Genomic DNA, 20,200 nt, shown 5'->3' on the forward strand with positions numbered 1-20,200 from the left:
TTATATTTTGGTAAATTTGCAATGGATGGCAAAACTGGAGGAGCGATTCCAATCCTCTGGCTTGATAGAAAGATATACTTGACAAGTAAAATCTCTCAAAATTGTCAGGATAGATCTTGATAGGAAAGGTTCACTTTAAGAGTAAATCATTCAAAGATGCAATGAACAGTTGTATTGTTCTTTGTGATAATAAGTAATTCAATCGAAGAAGAACTTCTAATTAGATTGGGTTTAGGTTTGTTCTTAGACTCATGTTTTAATTCAAAGTGTTCTTTTGGATTTTATTGAATACTATTCTCTTTTGGAAAGTTATGAATGATTCTGTATTGAATTTGAACATTATATTTCTGGGAGTAATGCTAGAGCCATATGTAGAACATAGGAGGAGATTGTTGAGGTATTTGAGTCATACCCAACTTATGTTGAGGTACTCAAGTTATACCCAACTTACTGTTGAGGTATTAGAGTCATACTCAACTTATGTCCTATTATGAGCCATCAGATTAGTTGCGATCTAACGGTGTAATGGGCCATTGTAGGAGAGTCTAATTACCAATAGAACTCAATATTTATTTTATAAATTCTAGCTGGAAGTAGCAATCTGGGAATTCTCAATCTAGATACTCAAGTTGAAATGCTTTAAGCAACCTCATGCTTAAACCAAAACCCTAACAAATACTTGAGAGGAACAAAAGAATGAAACAGTAAAGCTAAACCAGGTTCAACCAGATGTCTATGTTTATGCTCCACAATACCATTTTGTGCAGATGTCTTGGAACAAGAAACCTGATGAATAATCCCATTAGATAGAAGGTGAGTCCAAAAAGCTGTAAGAAAATTCTCCCCCACCATCACTCTAAAACACCTTAATTTTGGATTCAAACTCTCTCTCCTCCAAAGATTGAAAACGTAAGAAACACTGAAAGAAATCAGATTTTCTTCTAAGAGGGTACAACCACATAAAGCAGGAAAAATCATCTACAAACAACACATAATATTTGTAATGTTGCACACTATTAACAGGTGCTTTGCCCCACACGTCACAATGGATACGATCAAGAGGAGCACTGTTCTAGTAAAAGAAGTCACATAAGGGAGATAAGAACTTTTACTGTACTGAAAACTATTACATACATTACGAGATTTACGAGAAGATTGAATTTGCCCATTAGATTTCAGAAAATCAGAAATTCTTGAATGAGGATGGCTTAAATGTTGATGCCATCTATCCTCGGAAGCAGCAACACAACAATTGGAAAACAAAGCCACAGCACCAGAAATATTAGTAGAATCATCAAACACATAAAGTCCTCCTTTCTTACTCCTCGATCCTAGTATCTTCTGAGTTATTGAATCCTTAATAAGAAAACCCTGAAGTAGTAAACTAAAAAGAACACCTAAGAACCTCTGTTAACTTGGAAACAGAATTAAAATTTTCTTGATTGAAGGTGCCTCCAACACATCTTGAATAGGCAAAGAATTTCCAACAAATCCAGACCAATATGAGTAATAGGCAACAATTCTCCACTGCCAACCATAGGACCTGAAGAACCTTTAAACGGAATAGTGACAGAGAGATTACCTACAGAGTCTATTACATGATCGGTTGTGTTAGAATCTAGAAACCAACCGGAATCATGACTAGAATTTAGACGAAGTGCAGCCAGAGAACATCTTCAGCTTGATAAGAATGGTCAAAACGATCCCAACACTAAAGTGTACCATGTCCAGGCTTTTTTCAAATCTGACATCGAATAACTTGTTTAGCCGAGCCAGAATTAGATAAAGAAGCTGAAAGATCATGAGGATTTTCCTTCCCAGAATTGGATGAAGTCACTGATTTAGCCGTAGGAGTGAACCCACAGTGCTAAGATGAGAAGGGACGGCCACCACGTGAACTAGATCGCCCTCCACGGTTGAATTTAGCAGAAGACCCAGAGGATAGAGCACCAAAGAAAGCAAGATTTTGATTGGAAATTCAGAAAAGTGACCTCCGTTTCGCAAATCATGGCTTTGCAAGAGCGGAATAAGAGCCGCATAGCTTGGCACTGGAGGCCTAAGCATTGTTGTCGCAGATGACTCATAAGCAGGACCTAAGTTAGTCAGAGGAGAAACACTTTTCTTTGATCTGGAACTGATTTACCAATGGCAGCGAGTTGATCGCACAAGGATTTAAACTGAATTAGATAATCATTCAACGAAACATAATCTTCCTAGTCTGAGAATACTTTTGGAAAGCATACTTGTAATCCAAGCTTTTACAGAACGATCAGTTCGAAGCCACGCTTGATGGTTTGAATTAGACAAATCATCCCCAACAGCGTTCTTCACAGTTTTGGCAAGTGACAGACAATCACTGTTAACAAAACCCACAAGATCTTGGCTCTCTATTAACGTTAGAACCTGGGTTTGCCATAGCAAAAAGTTCTCGAAGGTAAGACGCAACATAACGAAATTAGTTCCATTAAGAGAACAAGGGTATGGATACAATGAAGAATCAGGGAGCGATGACAAAGAAGACGCCATTAAAGACCAAAAAACTTCACTTTGCACAAGAAAATTCTCTCACTGGAGAGGCCTGATGCCATGTGAGAAAACAGAGAGAAAGAATAATGTTTTTATTGGTTTTAATTCTGAGATACAAACGAGTTTATATAAAAATATAGAAGACATGTCTTAAGAGAAATGTCTCACTGATGTACACTTAATTCCAAACTCAAGTCCAGGTATTAAGGTATAAGCTTTCTACCTTCAAGGGAAGTACCTCAAGCAGTGAAGGACGAGCTATTTAAGAGAGCAGTAGAAGGTCTCGAGTTTGATTTTCTCTCAATTTCAGTTCAAACATGTCTTACTCCTGATGGGTGTTCATTCGATTCATACAGTTCTTGTTGATGTAAAAGAAGAAAAAAAAAGGTGTGGGTGATAAAGGGAAAGCAATGCACTGAACATGCTAAGTATTTGAACCAATATAAAGAGGGCCAACAACAAATTTTAGAAATGACAATGAACAACAAGAACAAACTTAAAACTAGGAATAGTTTTTCCTTTGAAAGATGGAAGAGAAAATAGGTACATAAAGTAAGAAGCTTCAAAAATTCCATAAGAAGAAGAGCATAAGATCTACTTGAGTTCTTCAAGCAAAAGATGGGCATTCTTGGGTGGTTTGATCCAAAGAGCCTTTGTATAATTCTCATGTCCATGAGACTGCCTTGCAGGATAGTACTTGCAATCATCAAAAGAATAAAAGTAGCTTGACTTCCCACGGCAGCGAGGCTTCGAAAGGTAGACACTGTTCTTTGATATTCTTGGGTGAAGATGCTCCTCCGCTACAGCCAATGAAGAGTGGGAGCTGACAAACAATGTAACACCATCCAGCTTCTGAATTTCAGCCCATTTCAACTCGGAAAAATCCAGTTTAAATATAATGGGTTTATCAGGATAAGATACAGAAACCAGTAAAAGATCGCCTTGGAATTCGACTATGTGATTAGCCTTCCATTCATTATAGCGTGGTAGAGGAAGTTTGGGTGCACGCACAGGAAGGACTCTCGAAATAAGTTTCTGTGTATCAAATATCCCTACCATACTATAATCTTCATTCAAACAGTAGAACGAACCATTAGAGAAAACTGGACGATGGTAACAAGAAAAAATGACACCATTAGTATTTGAGAATGAAAAAGTCCTCCACCTATCATCAAATGGACGAGTAAGTAGAATAGAAACACTTCTACTATTATCAGTAACAATGCAGAAATATACAGATCGCCGGGATGTGGGTGCACCAGATAAAGCCAGTGTCCGATTAAAAGAATAAATGGTACTTGACAAAGAAATTTTTGACTGGGTGAAGGGATTGTATAAGTATCTGGCGCCAGTAATTGTAGAATAAAACACCCATTCATCCTTGCCGTAGTGAATAAATACATCATCTGCATCTGGGATTTTAGATGCATAGAACTTCCCCTGTGAAGGATCAAAGAACTTCATTTTTCCATTTTTTACTTTGCGGAACAAAAGCCATGGTGATTGATTTACTGAAGGTGAAAGTTTTACCCATTCCTTACAAACACAGGACATGCGAACATTATCTTCAGTGCACAGAAGGGAGGCAATTGGCTCAACGAGATCCATCGGAAGCTCAGACCAATAACTCTCAGAGACGAACCTACGTACCATTGCATGAGCAACAAACAATTTTAATTCAAAGGAGTTCACAATGACACAAGATGCTTCGGTCTATAACAAAATATTAAAAGAAAATTGGAAGAAGAAGAAAGAAAAAAATGCAGAAAGCTTCCTTCATTAAAGCTCTCCTGTAGTATATCTAGTTAAACAATCTTCAGAGCAAATCTGAAGCAGCGCTCCAATAGTCTGCTGCCCAGATTTGATTTTGGATTTAGAGCAAATTTCGGCTCCAAATTGGATCTAGACCAGCAATGCTGGGAGCAGCACTACTCCCAACCATGATCCTCTTCTCTGAGCGTGGGAAAATGAACTCCTAGGTGTCCATTGAATGGTTTTTCACACACCCCAAAAATTTTAAAAAAGAAAAAAAGAAAAAGAGCGAAGGAAATCGCTTTATAGATTCTACAAAAATAAGTAAACACTGAAGAACCTAAATTATGAGATTGCATTTCAAACTATAAATAATTCAAGATGAGATCCTGAGACAGATTAAGCAACAAAGAAATGAACAACAACAACCCACTAGAAGAACTTACGGATTCTCTATCTCTGTTGCCCTTTTTCTTTCCGTCATGTTGAAAAACCTAAGTATAGTTTGATCTCAGTTAATGGTGTGGAGAAGAAGTAGAGTGTTGCTTCAAAAGTTCAAAATCTAGGTTTAATTGAATAAGAAGGTAGTAGCGGCCGGGGCGGCCTTATTAATTATTCGCAGGAAGTTTAGAATTTCAATCACTACATAATCATAACCGATGAATTCTTTTCTCACTTAACTAATTAATTGTATGAACCACAAATACATTTAGTAACAAATAAAGAAAGAATAGAAAGCCAAAAGCAAATCCATCCAATACATCGAAAATGTAAAAGAAAAATCCCTAGATTTGTGGGATTAATTGAATATTTTTGGCATGGAATAAAAGAATTTGTGGGATTAATTGAATATTTTTGGCATGGAATAAAAGAACGAAATTTTTAGAGACACACCAAAATATATGGCATAAAGCATAAGAGGGGCATAGACACTCCGAAAGTGTGCCAAATTGGCACTGGGCACCTTGTTTCAAATATTTGAATTTGAATTATAATTTGTATACAATCAAACTCTACAACTGGTTGATACTTTAACTATAATTCAAACTCTTCTTGATCAGTTGAAGATAAGATCATTAATGGATGATAGAGTTAGTTACGGTAAATTTGAATTTGAACTTAAATTCCTAGACTTATCCTTTACATACCCAATGTATTATCTAAAATTGCACAATAGTACATCTGTTAACAATTTGTTAAAGAATAACCTTCTTTAATTGTTCTAGCGATTGGTTAAGTGTCAGTAAAGAAAGTCAAGTTGGGATAGGAGAGTGGGAAGTTCAAGTGGGCAAATGTGCAGGAGCAAAGGCACGCCAGGCCATGTAGCGAGGTGCCGCCATACGACGGGTTCGGTTCAAGGGTGCGGCTGGCGTGGACGATTGCAATGGCGGGACATCTCTTTCATTTCTAAATCCATTGAGTCCTGTAGCTCGCAGCTTTCTAACCTTCGGAGAGGCCTGTTTCGGGAAGTACCGTAAAATTTCAGAATTCTTAAAGTGTCATTATCCTTATGTATCTTTACCATCTTATGCCCTTTGTAAAATACAAAAAGACATTAACCCAACCCGTTCTCTTCTTATGTTTGTTCTTTGTTTTTTTGAAGGAAAAATTAAATCTCTTTTTTGGTCACAAGCCGGAAAAAAATTATTGGAAGAGTTCTAGAGAAACTGTACTAGATGAAATTACATTAGAATGCAAAGAAGAAAAAGAGAAAAAAAGGGGGGGGGGGGGGTTTAACCATTAAGTGTTGGATATTTAGCTTGTGAGCACCCGATTTCAAGAAATCTGTAACAAGGTTAGTGCTCCTCTTGATAAAAAGAAGGGGTAATTTTCACTTGGACACCCTGAGGTTTGTCTTAGGTCAAATTTAGTCTAAAAAAAGCCATACTTTGCATATGCCTCCCCTGTGGTATTCAAAAACGTCAGTTAAGGACGGATAATCACTTTTGTGACTCAAATACCCTTACATCATTTAACTGTTAAGATTGAGCCACACATGCAACAAAAATCAATGGCTGTGAATGAACATGTGGGGTTAAAGTGAAAATATTAATATTTTAATTTACATCATGAGATCTTCTAATTTTTCAAATTTACGATTTAAAATCCAGAGTCGACCTTTCGTTCTCTCTGTCTCTTTCTTCTGTTTTACTGTTTTTAATGTCTCTCTGCAAAACCTTTATTCTTTTTCTTGTTTCATTTTGAATCTTTTGGTTTTTCAGATCTGAGATTTTCTGTCAAAAGAAAAAAATTTGAGATTTCTCCACTTTCAAATGCGCAACCTTCGAGTTATTTGCAGTGAATCGTAGGATCTTGTCCCGCTTCTTTCTTGTTCTGGAACCGTAAAGGTGGAGAATTTGTTCTTATCTCATTTTAAGGCTTCTTGTTTCTTCTTCAAATTTATGACTGTTTGTTTGGTTTGATTACTTTCAGTTTGCACACAGAGAATGCATATACAAAAGCTCCCAACTTCTTCATCGTGACAGATTCAACACTGAGAAATTGAAGAAAAGGAGATTGAATCCTCCACAAACAATACCACTCCTCCCATTTCAGTTTCCTTGTCTCACTTTCTCTGTCTCTCTTTTTATCTGGTGAGTGGTTCACAAGTTGATTTCCAAGAAAGCAAAGGAGATTGAATTCTAGAATTCAGAATTCTAAATTCACATCAAGCTATCAGATTATGGGGTCTAGATTGGAAAATACGTCATGAGATCTTCTAATTTTTCAAATTTACTTTTCAAACTCAAGAAGAAGGAAGGGTGGAATCTAAGAAATAAAGCAATGGTGAAGAAATTTTGGGAAATCAGGAAGTGGGACAAGATCCTAGGATTCATTGCAAATAGCTCGAAGGTTGCGCATCTGAAAGCCAAGAAATCTCAAATTTTTTTCTTTTGACAGAAAATCTCAGATCTGAACAACCAAAAGATTAAAGATGAAACAAGAAAAAGAATAAGGGTTTTGCAGAGAGAAATTAAAAACAATAAAACAGAAGAAAGAGACAGAGAGAACGAAAGGTCGACTCTGGGTTTGAAATCGCAAATTTGAAAAATTAGAAGATCTCATGATGTAAATTAAAATATTGATATTTGCACTTTAACCCCATATGTTCATTTACAGCCATTGGTTTTTTGTTGCATGTGTGGCGGAATCTTAACGGTTAAATGATGTAAGGGTATTTAAGTCACAAAAGTGATTATCTGTCCTTAATTGACCTTTTTGAATACTACAGGGGAGGCATATGCAAAGTATGACTTTTTTTGGACTAAATTTGACCTAAGTCAAACTTCAAGGGGTCCAAGTGAAAATTACCCTAAAAAGAAGCTACACTGCAAAAAGGAAGATGCCAGGACCCAATTTCTTCAACCACAGTTGAGGCATAATAATCCAAAAGAATTGGGGAAAAACTTCAACGCTCGAATGAGCTCTATACAATCCGAAAACAAAACAAAGATATTGTAGATTACTTGCTATGACCCAACGAAGCTCATCGCGGAGACCCTCCACCTCCATTATCGCCACCAAAACAACCTTCCAAACACACATTTGGTAACTTCAAATGACTAAGACAAGTCCCATATAATATGTTGGGTTTAGTGATGAAAATCACTTTATCTTTGTTTGAGTTTCAAATTTGAATTTGGTGGGTCCCACTTAGTGTTAAACATGGGTTAAGTGTTTAGTATCATTAAGAGGACCTTAGGAGAAGTAAATGGGGTGAGAAAAAGAGAGTTTCTAGTGAGTTTTAAAGGGGTTTTTGAGCAAAAACGGGATTGCACTTTTGTAGTCTTCTTCTGTTTGTGGTTTTGCAAGAAAAAAATGTTTCTTCTCCATTGGAACTATATTGAAGCTTGAGCTTGGATTGAAGGGTTTTCTTCAAGAGCTTGAGGTGGGAGGGTATTTTTAAGGAGGTTTGAAAGGTGGTGTAACCGGTTGAGGTAACATTGTATTATTTCAAATCTTGTACTATTTTGAATATTAAAATAGTGAAATCCTTCCCGTGGATGTAGCTAATCTCGAATATTTTGGATTAATGAACCACGTAAAATTCTTGTGTGTTGCTGAATAGTCCACAACTTCTTCAGACTAGAGCTTTGGGTACTTGGACCTACAATTTGGATTTCGGGTTAGGAATATGGGGTTATTACAAACCGAAGTTATACCTAATCTTGTGTTGAAGTGAGAGGTGTTTTAGATCAAGATTCTTCCAAACCAATGACAATAAGGTTCGAAATAAAAAAGAGAATGAAGCCAATTCCGGAACTGCGACCCCAACGGGTATGCTATAAAAAACACTTTTTGAAAAAAAAAAAAAAAAAAAAAAAAAAAACCTTTTTCACCAGTTGGAGCAACTGGTTTTTGTAGTCAGGAAGCCATGGGGTAGCACAAAGTGCTTCCCCGACGGGGAGATGATCCGAATCCGTATGGTTATATAGGGGGAGACTGCGAGAGTGAACATGGCATCTGGTCCGAGAGGGTTTCAGTCCCAATGGTAATCAAGTCAGATTGTCAAAATTGTTCTTTTCAATGTAGTCTTGTTTCTTCCCCTAAGATCAATCGAGCCAGAATGTTAATGCTTACTTTCCTCTACTTATGGTTTGTAAGTTTGGCTTTTCTGTCACATTTTCTCCGGTCTTTCAATGACGATTTTCACAAAACATCTGTTGCTGCGGTGACTCTTTACATTGCTTTTTATTCAGTTCATTGGATTTTGAGGTTTGACTGTGATATGGAGAGTTTATGATCAGACCGGGTTCATACCTGGTCCGACCCTCGACCCTGGTCGAGACGGAGAAAACCGAATCGCTCCCGAGCAAACCGGGTCCGGAAGATGGCTTGCTGAAGAAGAAAGTTTATTCGGCTGCAAGCGTGCCCTAATCTTACTTATGGATTAGGGTAAACACCCTGATGATGGCAGACTCAAACTGACGGCTGCGGATAATCATTATCAAAGGGATAACTATCGCATAACCTAACGGTTATCTCAGGAGTCCTCTACTAGCCCAAACTAGTAGAAGTCTATTGCTCAACGGATCTAATTGATGAGATCCAACGACTACCCGAAGAAGGCTCAAGTGCATCCAATGAAGGAGATTCAAAGGTACACTCTCTATAAACCTCACTACCATACAAGGTGAGGGACGGATCAATCGATCAAAAAGAATACTATCTGAGACTCAGGTTCAGATACATACTGATAGACCTAAACTATCAGCGATCTGCTATCTAGATCACCTTTCCCGTTTCTTCATTCCTTAGCATCTGTGCTTCTAGCAGAGCCGTTTGTGATTAAGTTCATCAACTGACTTAGCCTTCGGAGGTGGACTCCCGATCCCAGCGGTCGGGCCACATCTGACGCTTTCGTTTTGCAGGACATCACGTGGAGATCCAAGGGCTGAGCAGATTTTGGACGCATCATTTGGTGCCGTCTGTGGGAAACGACTTGAAAAGCCATGGTGACTAGATCAGCAGCCGCTGCACAACACAATTCCGGTGTTCAGATACATGGGGTGAATAATCCAGATATTCCCTAGGAAAGCCAAAATCCTATCGAAGTGGATGATGGCCAGGGAGGACGTAATCCTCCTCCTGATACAATCCAAGATCAATTGGATCAGGTAAAGATTCAACTCTTGGAGGTGAGCCAAGCACTCCGCGTGCTCACCAGACGAGTGGTTTTACCACAAGAGCCTGATCAACGCGATTCAGGGAGACGTGCATCGCCACGTGACCAGAGAATGGCTGAAGACCGGAATGTTGATCAGAATTTCCGTGAAGGAGAACGAGGACTTCGGAGGATCAATGATCAACCGAGGCGAGGCGATCGGTTCGACAGACCGCAAGAGAGTACAATTGATTCAAATACAAGGTTGGATACAGGGGTAAGAACTCACTCACCCACTGTCAGAAGAACCGTTTGTGATGATCGAGCAGTTCGTAACGAGAGGAACGCTCGGGAAGGACGGGCTGTTTGTGATGATCGTGTTAGCACGTGATGATCGTGTTAATCGAGGTCGTGCGATTGCTTGAAGATCACCCGACCCAGTTGGTCAAGAATTGGCCAACATCAATGAGAAGTTAGGGCAGTTGGCTAAGGGAAGAATAGCGAGGATATTTACTCAGTCATTCGGAAGACTCCTTTTGCTGAGCCAATTGCGGGATATCGGTTTCCCCATAACTTCCGTTTGCCTACCATCTCAACATTCGATGGCTCCGGAGATCCAACTGCTCACATCGGCTATTACCAACGAGACCATGGCGGTTTCGGGTAATTCGATGAAATTTTATGCAGGGTTTTTGGTTCATCTCTAACTAGAGCGGCACAAAAGTGGTTTTCTAACCTCCCCTCTGGAAGAATCGTAAACTTTGACGAATTGGCGCGCCAATTCATAGGGTGATTCCAGAGTGGGATACAAGTCAAGAAAACGGAAGAAACCTTGTTTACTGTCAAACAAGGAAAGAGCGAATCGATCAGAGAGTTTCTGAAAAGATTCAACAAAGTGACGATGGAGATAGAAAACTTGGATGAACAAGTAGCTAGAACCGCTCTATTCACAGGACTCACTAATCGGAAACTCTTGGAGTTATTACTACAGGATATACCCACGACTTATGCTGAGTTGGTACAGAGATGCCAGAAGCAAGCTGAAGTCATGGAGATTCTAGATGCGCGCCAAGGAGATAATAAAGTCTCCAATAAGGAACAAAAGGCTCCTGAGCAGAAGCAGAAGCCAAAGAAGAATGTTCGTGATCGGGTTGGAAAATCCCAGCCTTGGCGCCAAAGATCCCCCGGTAGAAGTGAGTACACTCCATTGAATGCTCCTCGGGCTGATATTTTGAATATCCTCAAAAGAAAAAATATTTTGAAGTGGCCGCCTAAAATTCTTTTGAAACCCGGAGAGCAGCAGGATCGGGAAAAGTATTGCCGATTCCACAAGGACTATGGTCATTATACTAATGATTGTCGTCATACTGAAGGCGGATATTGAGAGATTGATATCTCGGGGACATCTGTCCGGTTTGTTAGCGGGGAGAAGGGAGGAGCCACGTGGGCCACGTGCGGCTGCTCCAAAGAGGGATCGTTCGGTTAGTTCAGAACGATCGAGGGAGGCCCCGAAGTCTAAAAAAGGCAAGGAGGTGATTGAAGCTGCTCCTCGGTCACCCATCCTTACCATCTTCGGGGGACCAGAGCTCGAATCATTCCGGAGTCTGAAAACAAAATCCAAATTTGTTGGAGCCGAAGAGGCGCAGAAGCGGAAGAAGTTGAATGGTGAAGATTCTATCACCTTTAGTGAAGAAGACGAAAGAGACGTTTGTTTACCTCACGATGATGCTATAGTCATCAAGGTAGAGATTGCACGGCGGGAAGTGCATAGAGTTTTGATTGATACGGGTCTGCAGTGGTGACCTAATTTCCTACGAAGTGTATCAAAAATTGAAGGTGGATCGGGACTTGATGAAACCTTCATCTACACACCTATATGGCTTTGCAGGGTCATCTGCAGTAGCGGAAGGATCGGTTCAGTTGGATTTATCCATTGGAAGTTTTCCTAAGGAAACAACTGTCCGAATCAATTTTTTGGTAGTTCGAGAACTACCAGCCTATAATATGATTCTCGGGCGACCATCTTTATCCAAGATAGGTGCTATTGTTTCGACAAAACACCTGAAGATAAAATTCCCAACTGATATGGGAATTGGTCAAGTCTCCTCCGACCGAGAAGATCTCTCGGCGGTGTTATGTTGCCTATTTAAAAGACAAGGAGGGTCCGAGGAAGGTAACTGCCCTCCCCATAGAAGTTCGAGATGATCGGGAAGAGACAGAGATGCAAAGGCCCTAACCAGTGGAGAAACTGGAGCAAATCCAGCTGTGTACTGAAGATAAGAAAAAGATTACTTATATCGGGTTTGAACAGCTGGAAGAGTTTAAAGATGAGTTGAAGTTATTTCTTCAACAGAATAAAGATGTATTCCCATGGTCCGTTGAGGATATGCCTGGGATCGATCGGGCCATTGCAGAGCACAAACTCTGGATAGACCCTAAGGCAAAACCAGTGATACAGAAAAGAAGAAATTTCTCTATTGAAAAGTATGAAGCCGTTCGGAGCGAAGTTGAAAAACTTAAGAATTCTGGTTTTATAGAACCAATTGAGTGCCCAACTTGGTTGGCCAACGTGGTGATGGTGAAAAAGGCGAATGGGAAGTGGAGGATGTGTACAGACTACACGGATCTAAACAAAGGTTGCCCAAAAGATTGCTATCCGTTGCCTCGGACTGACCTCTTGATAGATGCGATTGCAGGATATGAAACTTTAAGTTTCATGGATGCCTACTCAGGGTATAATCAGATCCTTATGAATAAGGAGGATGAAAAGTATACGGTTTTCATGACTGATCGTGAAAGCTATTATTACAAGGTCATGCCTTTTGGCCTGAAAAATGCAGGAGCAACATATCAAAGGGCCGTCAACAAGATTTTCAAAGAGCTGATAGGAAAGAATGCTGAAGCGTATGTTGACGATATGCTAGTGAAAAGCTTTACAAAAGCAAATCACATTGCAGATTTGACTGAGGTTTTCTCGATCGAGGAAGCATCAAATGAAGTTGAACCCAGAAAAATGTGCCTTTGGAGTCTCCTCGGGCAAATTCTTGGGTTTCATGGTATCACAGAGGGGAATTGAGGCTAATCCTGCCAAAATACAAGCTCTGATTGATATGGAGGCTTCCAAAACCGTTCGGGATGTACAATGTTTGATAGGGAGAGTTCTTTGCTTTAAATCGATTTATCTCCAAGTCCGGAGAAAAATGTTTGCCTTTTTCAAGGCACTTAAAGACCTGAAAGGCGGTAAGGAAGCAAAGTGGACTGAAGAGTGCCGAGAAAGCTTTTGAGGAATTAAAAGAAGCACTTGGACAACCACCGATCCTGTCCGGTGCCAAAGAGAAGGGGGAAATGTTACAGCTATATCTAGCGACATCCCTTTCGCGCGGTCGGTGCGAGTACTTGTTCGGGAGAAAGATAAGAAACAAGTGGCCGATTTACTATGTAAGCCACGTGTTGCTAGATGCGGAGACGAGATATTCGCAGATTGAGAAGCGAGGCTCGGCTCTCATGATGGCCACCGGAAGCTAAGGCCATATTTTCGGAGCTCATCCAATTGAGGTATTTGCAACTTTTCCTCTTAATAAAGTTCTTAACAAACCTGATTTGTCCGGAAGGATGGTATCCTGGTCGGTTGAGCTCGGTGAGTTCCAAGTGAGCTTTAAGCCCAGAAGCTGCAATCAAGGCTCGGGCATTAGCCGACTTTGTAGTAGAAACTACTGCACCGGTGGAGCCCACTATTGAGGATCCCATTATACCAACCACTTGGGAGGTATATGTGGATGGTTCGAGTAATAAAGATGGAGCAGTATTGCTGAATTCTATTAAAAAGTCCAGCAAGATTTATTATTCGATATGCTTTGAGATTCGCATTTGATGCAAGTAATAACGAAGCGGAATATGAGGCCACGATAGTAGGACTTCGGTTGTCAAAAGCATTAGCTATTGCAGATGTTACTATTTATAGTGACTCTCGACTTATAGTCAACCAAGTCCAGGGGGGAGTATGGCATTAAAGAACCACGCTTGCAAAAATATCGGGAGATAGTGCGGGCATTTCAAAACCAATTTCGGAATTTGAAGATATCTCAGATTTCGAGGAATGAAAATTCAGTGGCAGATGAGCTATCCCGACTAGCCAATGCCAAGGAAAAGAATCTAGACCCTTCGGTCTACATTGAAGAAATAACTTTTCCAAGTTATCGTGAGAAAGAAATTTCTTATATTGAAGCGAACGTTCTTTGGATGGATCCAATAATCGAATATCTAAGGGATGACAAATTACCCGAAGATCCAGTAGAGGCAAGGTTGATCAAGATTCGATCAGCTAGATTTGTCATTCAGAATAGGAGACTATACAAGATATCTTATACTGGACCCCTTATGAGATGTATAGGCCCCGAAGGAGCAAAATCAGCTTTGGCTGAAGTTCATGAAGGAATTTGTGGAGCTCACATGGGTGGCAGAGCCCTGGCCCACAAAATTCTAAGACTTTGGTTATATTGGCCTAAGATCCAAGAAGCTGCTATGGACTACGTTCGTCGATGTAGTAACTGTCAAATTCATGCTACAGTATCGAAGCGCCCGGCGGAAACTATGACTTCAATTCTAAATCCCATTCCCTTTGCAATGTGGGGAATTGATATCATGGGCAAATTCACCAAGGCATCAGGCGGACGGGAATATCTTATAGTAGCAATTGATTACTTCACAAAATGGGTAGAAGCCAGTGCACTGGCGACAATTACTGAGAAAAAAGTGGAGAAATTTGTACTTGAATCAATCATATATCGCTTTGGGATTTCAAAGATTATTATCACTGACCATGGTACTCAGTTCGACTGTCCACAATTTGAGCAATTCTGTGGAACATATATGATCGAGCATCGTATGTCCTCAGTGGCATACCCCCAAAGCAATGGCCAGGTAGAGGTTACTAACCGAACGCTACTGGAAGGAATAAAGAGAAGACTCAAAGCTGACAAAGCTTCTTGGGTCGAAGAACTACATAATGTACTGTGGGCTTATAGAACTACGGTTCGAACACCTACGGGAGAAACTCCATTCAGGTTGGCATATGGATCCGAAGCATTGGCACTGTGGAGATAATGGCGGGGACGTTACGGGATCGTGAGTTCGAGGAAAAAGCAAATGAACAAGGACTGCTTGATAGTCTTGATTTGTTGGACGAAGTTCGGGCAAAGGCAATAGCACGAACTCAACATTATCAAAGAAGGATAGCGTCTCATTATAATACTCGAGTAAAGAATCGTCGGTACTTAGCCGGAGATCTGGTGTTGAGAAACACCCTAGCTTCCGACCCGTGTCACCAAAGAAAGTTGGACCCTTCCTGGGAAGGACCTTATATGGTTGTGAAACCGGTCGGTTCAGGAGCTTACAGGATGAAGAACATCGATTCCCAGAAAGAGTTGGATCGTTCGTGGAATGCTAGGCATCTCAAAAAGTTTTATCCTTGAGGATGATTTCAATTTTGTTCGCGATGTAATCATTTTCAACTCAATCAATGCAATTTTTGGCTTTCGACAAACTATCTTTTGATTGGGGGGCATCATACACCACATTCAAGAACAAGATCCAACTATAAGGCATCGGATGACAATTCGCATGGGTCCTTCAACACTTCAACACTTATGGAAATTTTTCGAACTTTCTTAAGTGGGGGCATCGGATGAAAATCCGAGTGAGTTCCTTTTGCAAGGCGTCGGTTTGAAACCCCAGTGAGTTCCTTCGAGACTTATTGAATTTTTGAATTATCCTTAAGTATAAGGCATCGGTTTAAAACCCGAGTGAGTTCCTTCTCAGACTTATTGTATTTCTCCGGAAATCCTTAAGTATAAGGCATCGGTTTAAAACCCGAGTGAGTTCCTTCTCAGACTTATTGTATTTCTCCGGAAATCCTTAAGTATAAGGCATCGGTTTAAAACCCGAGTGAGTTCCTTCTCAGACTTATTGTATTTTTCCGAAAATCCTTAAGTATAAGGCATCGGTTTAAAACCCGAGTGAGTTCCTTCTCAGACTTATTGTATTTCTCCGGAAATCCTTAAGTATAAGGCATCGGTTTAAAACCCGAGTGAGTTCCTTCTTAGACTTATTGTATTTCTCCGGAAATCCTTAAGTATAAGGCATTGTTTCAGACAACTAAGACCTAATACAACGGCGATTCAAGTGGCTAGCAAAGTTCAAGATAAAGTAATTTCTTATTTCTTCAAAAGATCCAAAGAGGACAGTATCAAAACAATTACAAGAGCTGGATACAATCTTCGATCAAAAGAAGAATGTCATTACAGGTGATTGTTAACAAGTTATACAAGATCGACGCGACTTTGCTAGAACAAACATATGAGTCAACCATTGGTGGGGATACAAGGAAAAGAAGAGAAGAAATGAGGATTACAAAAATATTTCGGTATGCAGAAAATCCTCCGCAATTTCATATTCTTTGTCCAGCTTGTCCAGGAGAAGAATGGTCCTCGACTAAACTCACATTCAGTACAAGCTCGTCATAATTGACTTCTTCCAGCGGAGAATAAACAAGAGAATCTTTCAGATATTGCATAATATCTGGATCGGAAGGTAGAGGATCAATCTTATCCTTGGTCCAGTCGGGAGGAGGAATACCCGTGTCGGTAAATACTTTAGGATGGCAAACAGACTTGTAGGGAGTCGTATCAAAATGAGGATCTTTTCTTAATATTGATTCCCATACTTTGTTCTCACCATCCCGGTACGCCTGCAAGTTATAAGCATTCAGCATATCAACAAAAGGCTTACTGTGTAAATACTTGAAGACACAGGCTCTGCGAACATCAGTTGGAAGGGATTCGGGCAAAGGAATGACAGCTTGCCTTTCGGGTAACATTTCAGATCCTTTGGCTCCTGACTTTCCAACTGTTCGCTCCAGTCGCCGGATCTTCTCCCTGGCATCATCCAAGTCCGACCGAAGACGACCAATCATCGAATTTTTTTCTCCTGCCACCTACCAAGCTAGATTCCGAAGGCGAGCAATCTCAACATCTTTAGCTTCAGAGATTTCCCGAAGCCTAGAAACTTCATTGCTCAACCTATCGAGTCTAGTAACCTGCTTCCACTTGGTTGTGGAAGTTACCAAAGCAAGACTCCTGCAAACAACTTCCGAGTTAGCGAGGAGCGAGAAAAGTAATTTTTCAGAATCGAGAGGATAATGAAGAAAAACTTACATCACCGGTGACTTTGTAAAGACTTCATCCTGGAAGTTTGGAAAGAACTACGCTCTCGGAAGTCATTCGAGCAGCGGTACACCATTCCAACGCTCTGTCAAACTCGTTTGACACTAATTCAGGCGAAGGATGAGAAGGATGAACTACACCAAGCTAGGGATGAGCTTCATCACTTGTCACCCGACGGCGCTTCCTAGTGGCAAAATCCTCCAACTCAGAAGGAGAGGAGGAGGATGCCAAACAAGCACCGGAGTTAGAAATAGGAGCAGCACACCTGCTGGGACCACACCTTCATCGAGACGCCAACATAGTTGCCTCGGATGCCCGAAGAGTCTCCTTCGGGGGTGTGCCAACAGGCTCACCAACAGGCTCACCAGCAGGAGCGCCGGCAGCACCATCGGCAACGGAGTGATCAAGATCTTCCTGGGAAAGACGAGCGATCACTTCGGGCAAAGGAGGCGCGAGGACGGCATCAACGAAGCTGCGGGAATCGACTTGAAGATTCACCACCAGCAGTCGCCTTACGCTTGGAGGATTCACTAGCTGAAACCACCGCACTGGCCCCAACCACCACCGACGGAACGCTTTTCTTGCAAGATTTAGCTCTGATAAAGTTCGGGTTGATCTTGGGAGCCACTATGCAAAATAACAAAAAACCAGCCGTATCAGTACACAAATAAACGACAGCAACAATGAGGAAACCCTAGTTTTCTAAAGCTTCTGACAAACCAACAAACTAAACCCCAAGTATAACTACTGTGCAGTTTACTCCGGGGGGAAGTGGGGAAAGAGACGAGTAATCAAAAAACTCACTTGTTCAGAAATGGATAGAGCTGTCGTTGGAGTACGAGGAATACGGAAGCAGGCCGAAGGACGAAAGGTTGCTTTGGCACTTTAGCAAATCTATCTTGCATAAGTCAGGATAAATGGAGAGTACCCACGAAGGCTTTAAATAGCCTAAGGTATAAGACGACGGTTGAAGGCTAAGGACAACCGACGACCTAGATCTAAATGACGCTTCGAAATCCGCAAAAAGAAAGATCAACGGTCGAAGGGATGCCACATGGAAACATGTGGAAGCAAGCACCTGATGCAGAGATACCTCCAATCGTCGCACTGCCATTAAAATAATGGATGTATTTCCGATTCATTGGAAACAGTGAATGGTATACAAAAGCAGGAAAACGTTTGAACTTCGTAGAAGGGAAACGTGCCGACTTTGCAATAAATGAAGTAGTGGGGAAGATTAACGCATCTTCCCGAAACGCATCTTCACAATATTTCTACAAGATTATTATTCGGCAAGGAATGAAAAGTTAAGTGATAAGTTTTATCATTAATACTTTGATATTCAAGGCAAGATTTCCGCAGGAGACGGGGAAATTTAGAGGCCAACATGAAAAAAGAAATGTCTATTCATTAAATTGAGGGTAAATCTTTACAAAAGAACAACTCCCTAAGCCTTTTCTTCATTGTTGCCCGAGGGACCCTGGTCGGGAGGACTTTTCTCAGGACCATGAGAAGAGCCTTCCTCAAGAGTGGCATCGGCTGAATTCTCTACAGCAACAACTTGAGACTCGGCTTGTGATTTCTCCTCTGGAAGAGCCGGCTCGTCATTCAGATATGCCTCATATTGAGGGTCAGCTGGAAAAGGATCATCTTCTCCCTGGGCCGAGTCCGGGAGATCCATACCAACTTTCCCGAAGACCTCTTGGTGGCATACCTCACGAAAGGGAGTAGTGTTGAAGTCAGGGATCGTTCCAAGGATCTGCTCCCAAACGTCGTTCTGCCCCATGCGATAAGCTTGAATGTTGTAGAAACCTAGCAATTCGGAGAAAGGTACGCTGTTCAGGTATTTCCGAATGCACTCCTTCCGAAGCTCTGGCTTTATATGTTCAGGCTTGCTAGGGATCGCCAACTTCAGATGTTCTTCGAGCTCCCTACTTTTGATTTCAAGGCTGTCACCAAACAACGTGGCAGCTGCCTTTTGCTTCCCCGGCCTCGCGCTCGGCGGCAGAGAGACACGAATTTTCGAAGCTTCAAGGGCTTCCTTGAGGGAGATCACTTCTTCCTCATGCTTTTTCTGCAGCTCCGCGGTAGATGCAGTCAGCTGGTCTATCTCAGAATTGGCCTTGGCCAATTTCTCTTCACAAGTTTGCAGCAAGGAGCTGGTGCGACCAACCCGGCTCAATGCTTCCATGTGTTGATAAAAGCTCAACACAGCATTCTTGGGAAAACGGAAGATATCAGAAGAAGTCATAAGAAATTATGAAAACATAAGTAAGCAAGAAGACCGGTACCTTGTAGATTGACTAACAAGGGAAGTGTCATCCAGGGCTTCGAACTCCTGGCGATTAGAAGGAGCAAGAGCGAGGGAGCTCCATGCGCAGCTTTGTCGGGATCCCGAGTAACCCTGTCGGTCATCTTCAGGGTCCACTGGGGGATGAAGACCTCCTCACCATCCGTCGAAGCTTTGGATTTTTTATTGGAGGGAGCGTCAATTGTGTCATGCCTCCTCTTGGTTCGGGCGGAGGAAGAGACATTAGCCCTCTCCACCATTGGTTTCTTCCCTTTACCCGAAGCATCAGCTACAGGCCTGGATATTCCCGATACCCCTATAAGAGGGGTCGGGGAGAGGAAGAGAAGCCTCTTGATCTACGGTCAAGACCCCGGGCGATCGTTGCTCGGCTGTCACAACGGCCCTAGCGGCCTTCACCCACGAGGCTTTCGGGATTCGTTCGGGAGGCACTTGCAAAGAAGAAGGACAAGAATCGGAATTCAAAACATATCACTTGAGTCAAATCAAAGGATGATGGTTAGAAGCTCACAATGAGCCAAGCCCCAAGATCTTGAAGGATGGAGTTATACTCCACTTCATATCCATGTATCTCTTGATACCACGGAATGGATTTGATCTTCCTGATGGCCGCCTCGTCTTCTCTGGATAAGGGAAGGCCCCGGTTACTCTCGGACGAAGAAGTAAACCTCCTCCAGGTGGTCGGGAAGTTAAGATCTGATGGAGGCGCTCGACAGAAAAAGTATCGTTCGCGCCATCTTTTGTGGTTAGAAGGGCAAGTTCCTTTGACAAGGATGCTGCCCCTCCAAT

General features: G+C 41.5%; 1 protein-coding gene and 1 non-coding gene across 2 annotated transcripts; one reads left to right on the forward strand and one right to left on the reverse strand.

Moving 5' to 3' along the window:
* Positions 1–3,120: 3,120 nt before the first annotated feature.
* On the reverse strand, positions 3,121–4,179 carry LOC149004811 (F-box/kelch-repeat protein At1g57790-like). The gene has a single exon (XM_089135721.1). The coding sequence runs from the start codon at positions 4,177–4,179 to the stop codon at positions 3,121–3,123; it is 1,059 nt and encodes a 352-aa protein (XP_088991847.1).
* A 4,590-nt stretch (positions 4,180–8,769) lies between these two features.
* Positions 8,770–8,904, forward strand: LOC149004812 (small nucleolar RNA snoR98). The gene has a single exon (XR_016170035.1). It is a non-coding gene; the product is annotated as a small nucleolar RNA snoR98 (small nucleolar RNA).
* Positions 8,905–20,200: the final 11,296 nt, after the last annotated feature.

The sequence above is a fragment of the Hakea prostrata genome, chromosome 9 (assembly GCF_041222555.1).
Source record: "Hakea prostrata isolate BN-2017 chromosome 9, UWA_Hpros_2, whole genome shotgun sequence".
In the NCBI taxonomy this organism is placed as follows: domain Eukaryota; kingdom Viridiplantae; phylum Streptophyta; class Magnoliopsida; order Proteales; family Proteaceae; genus Hakea; species Hakea prostrata.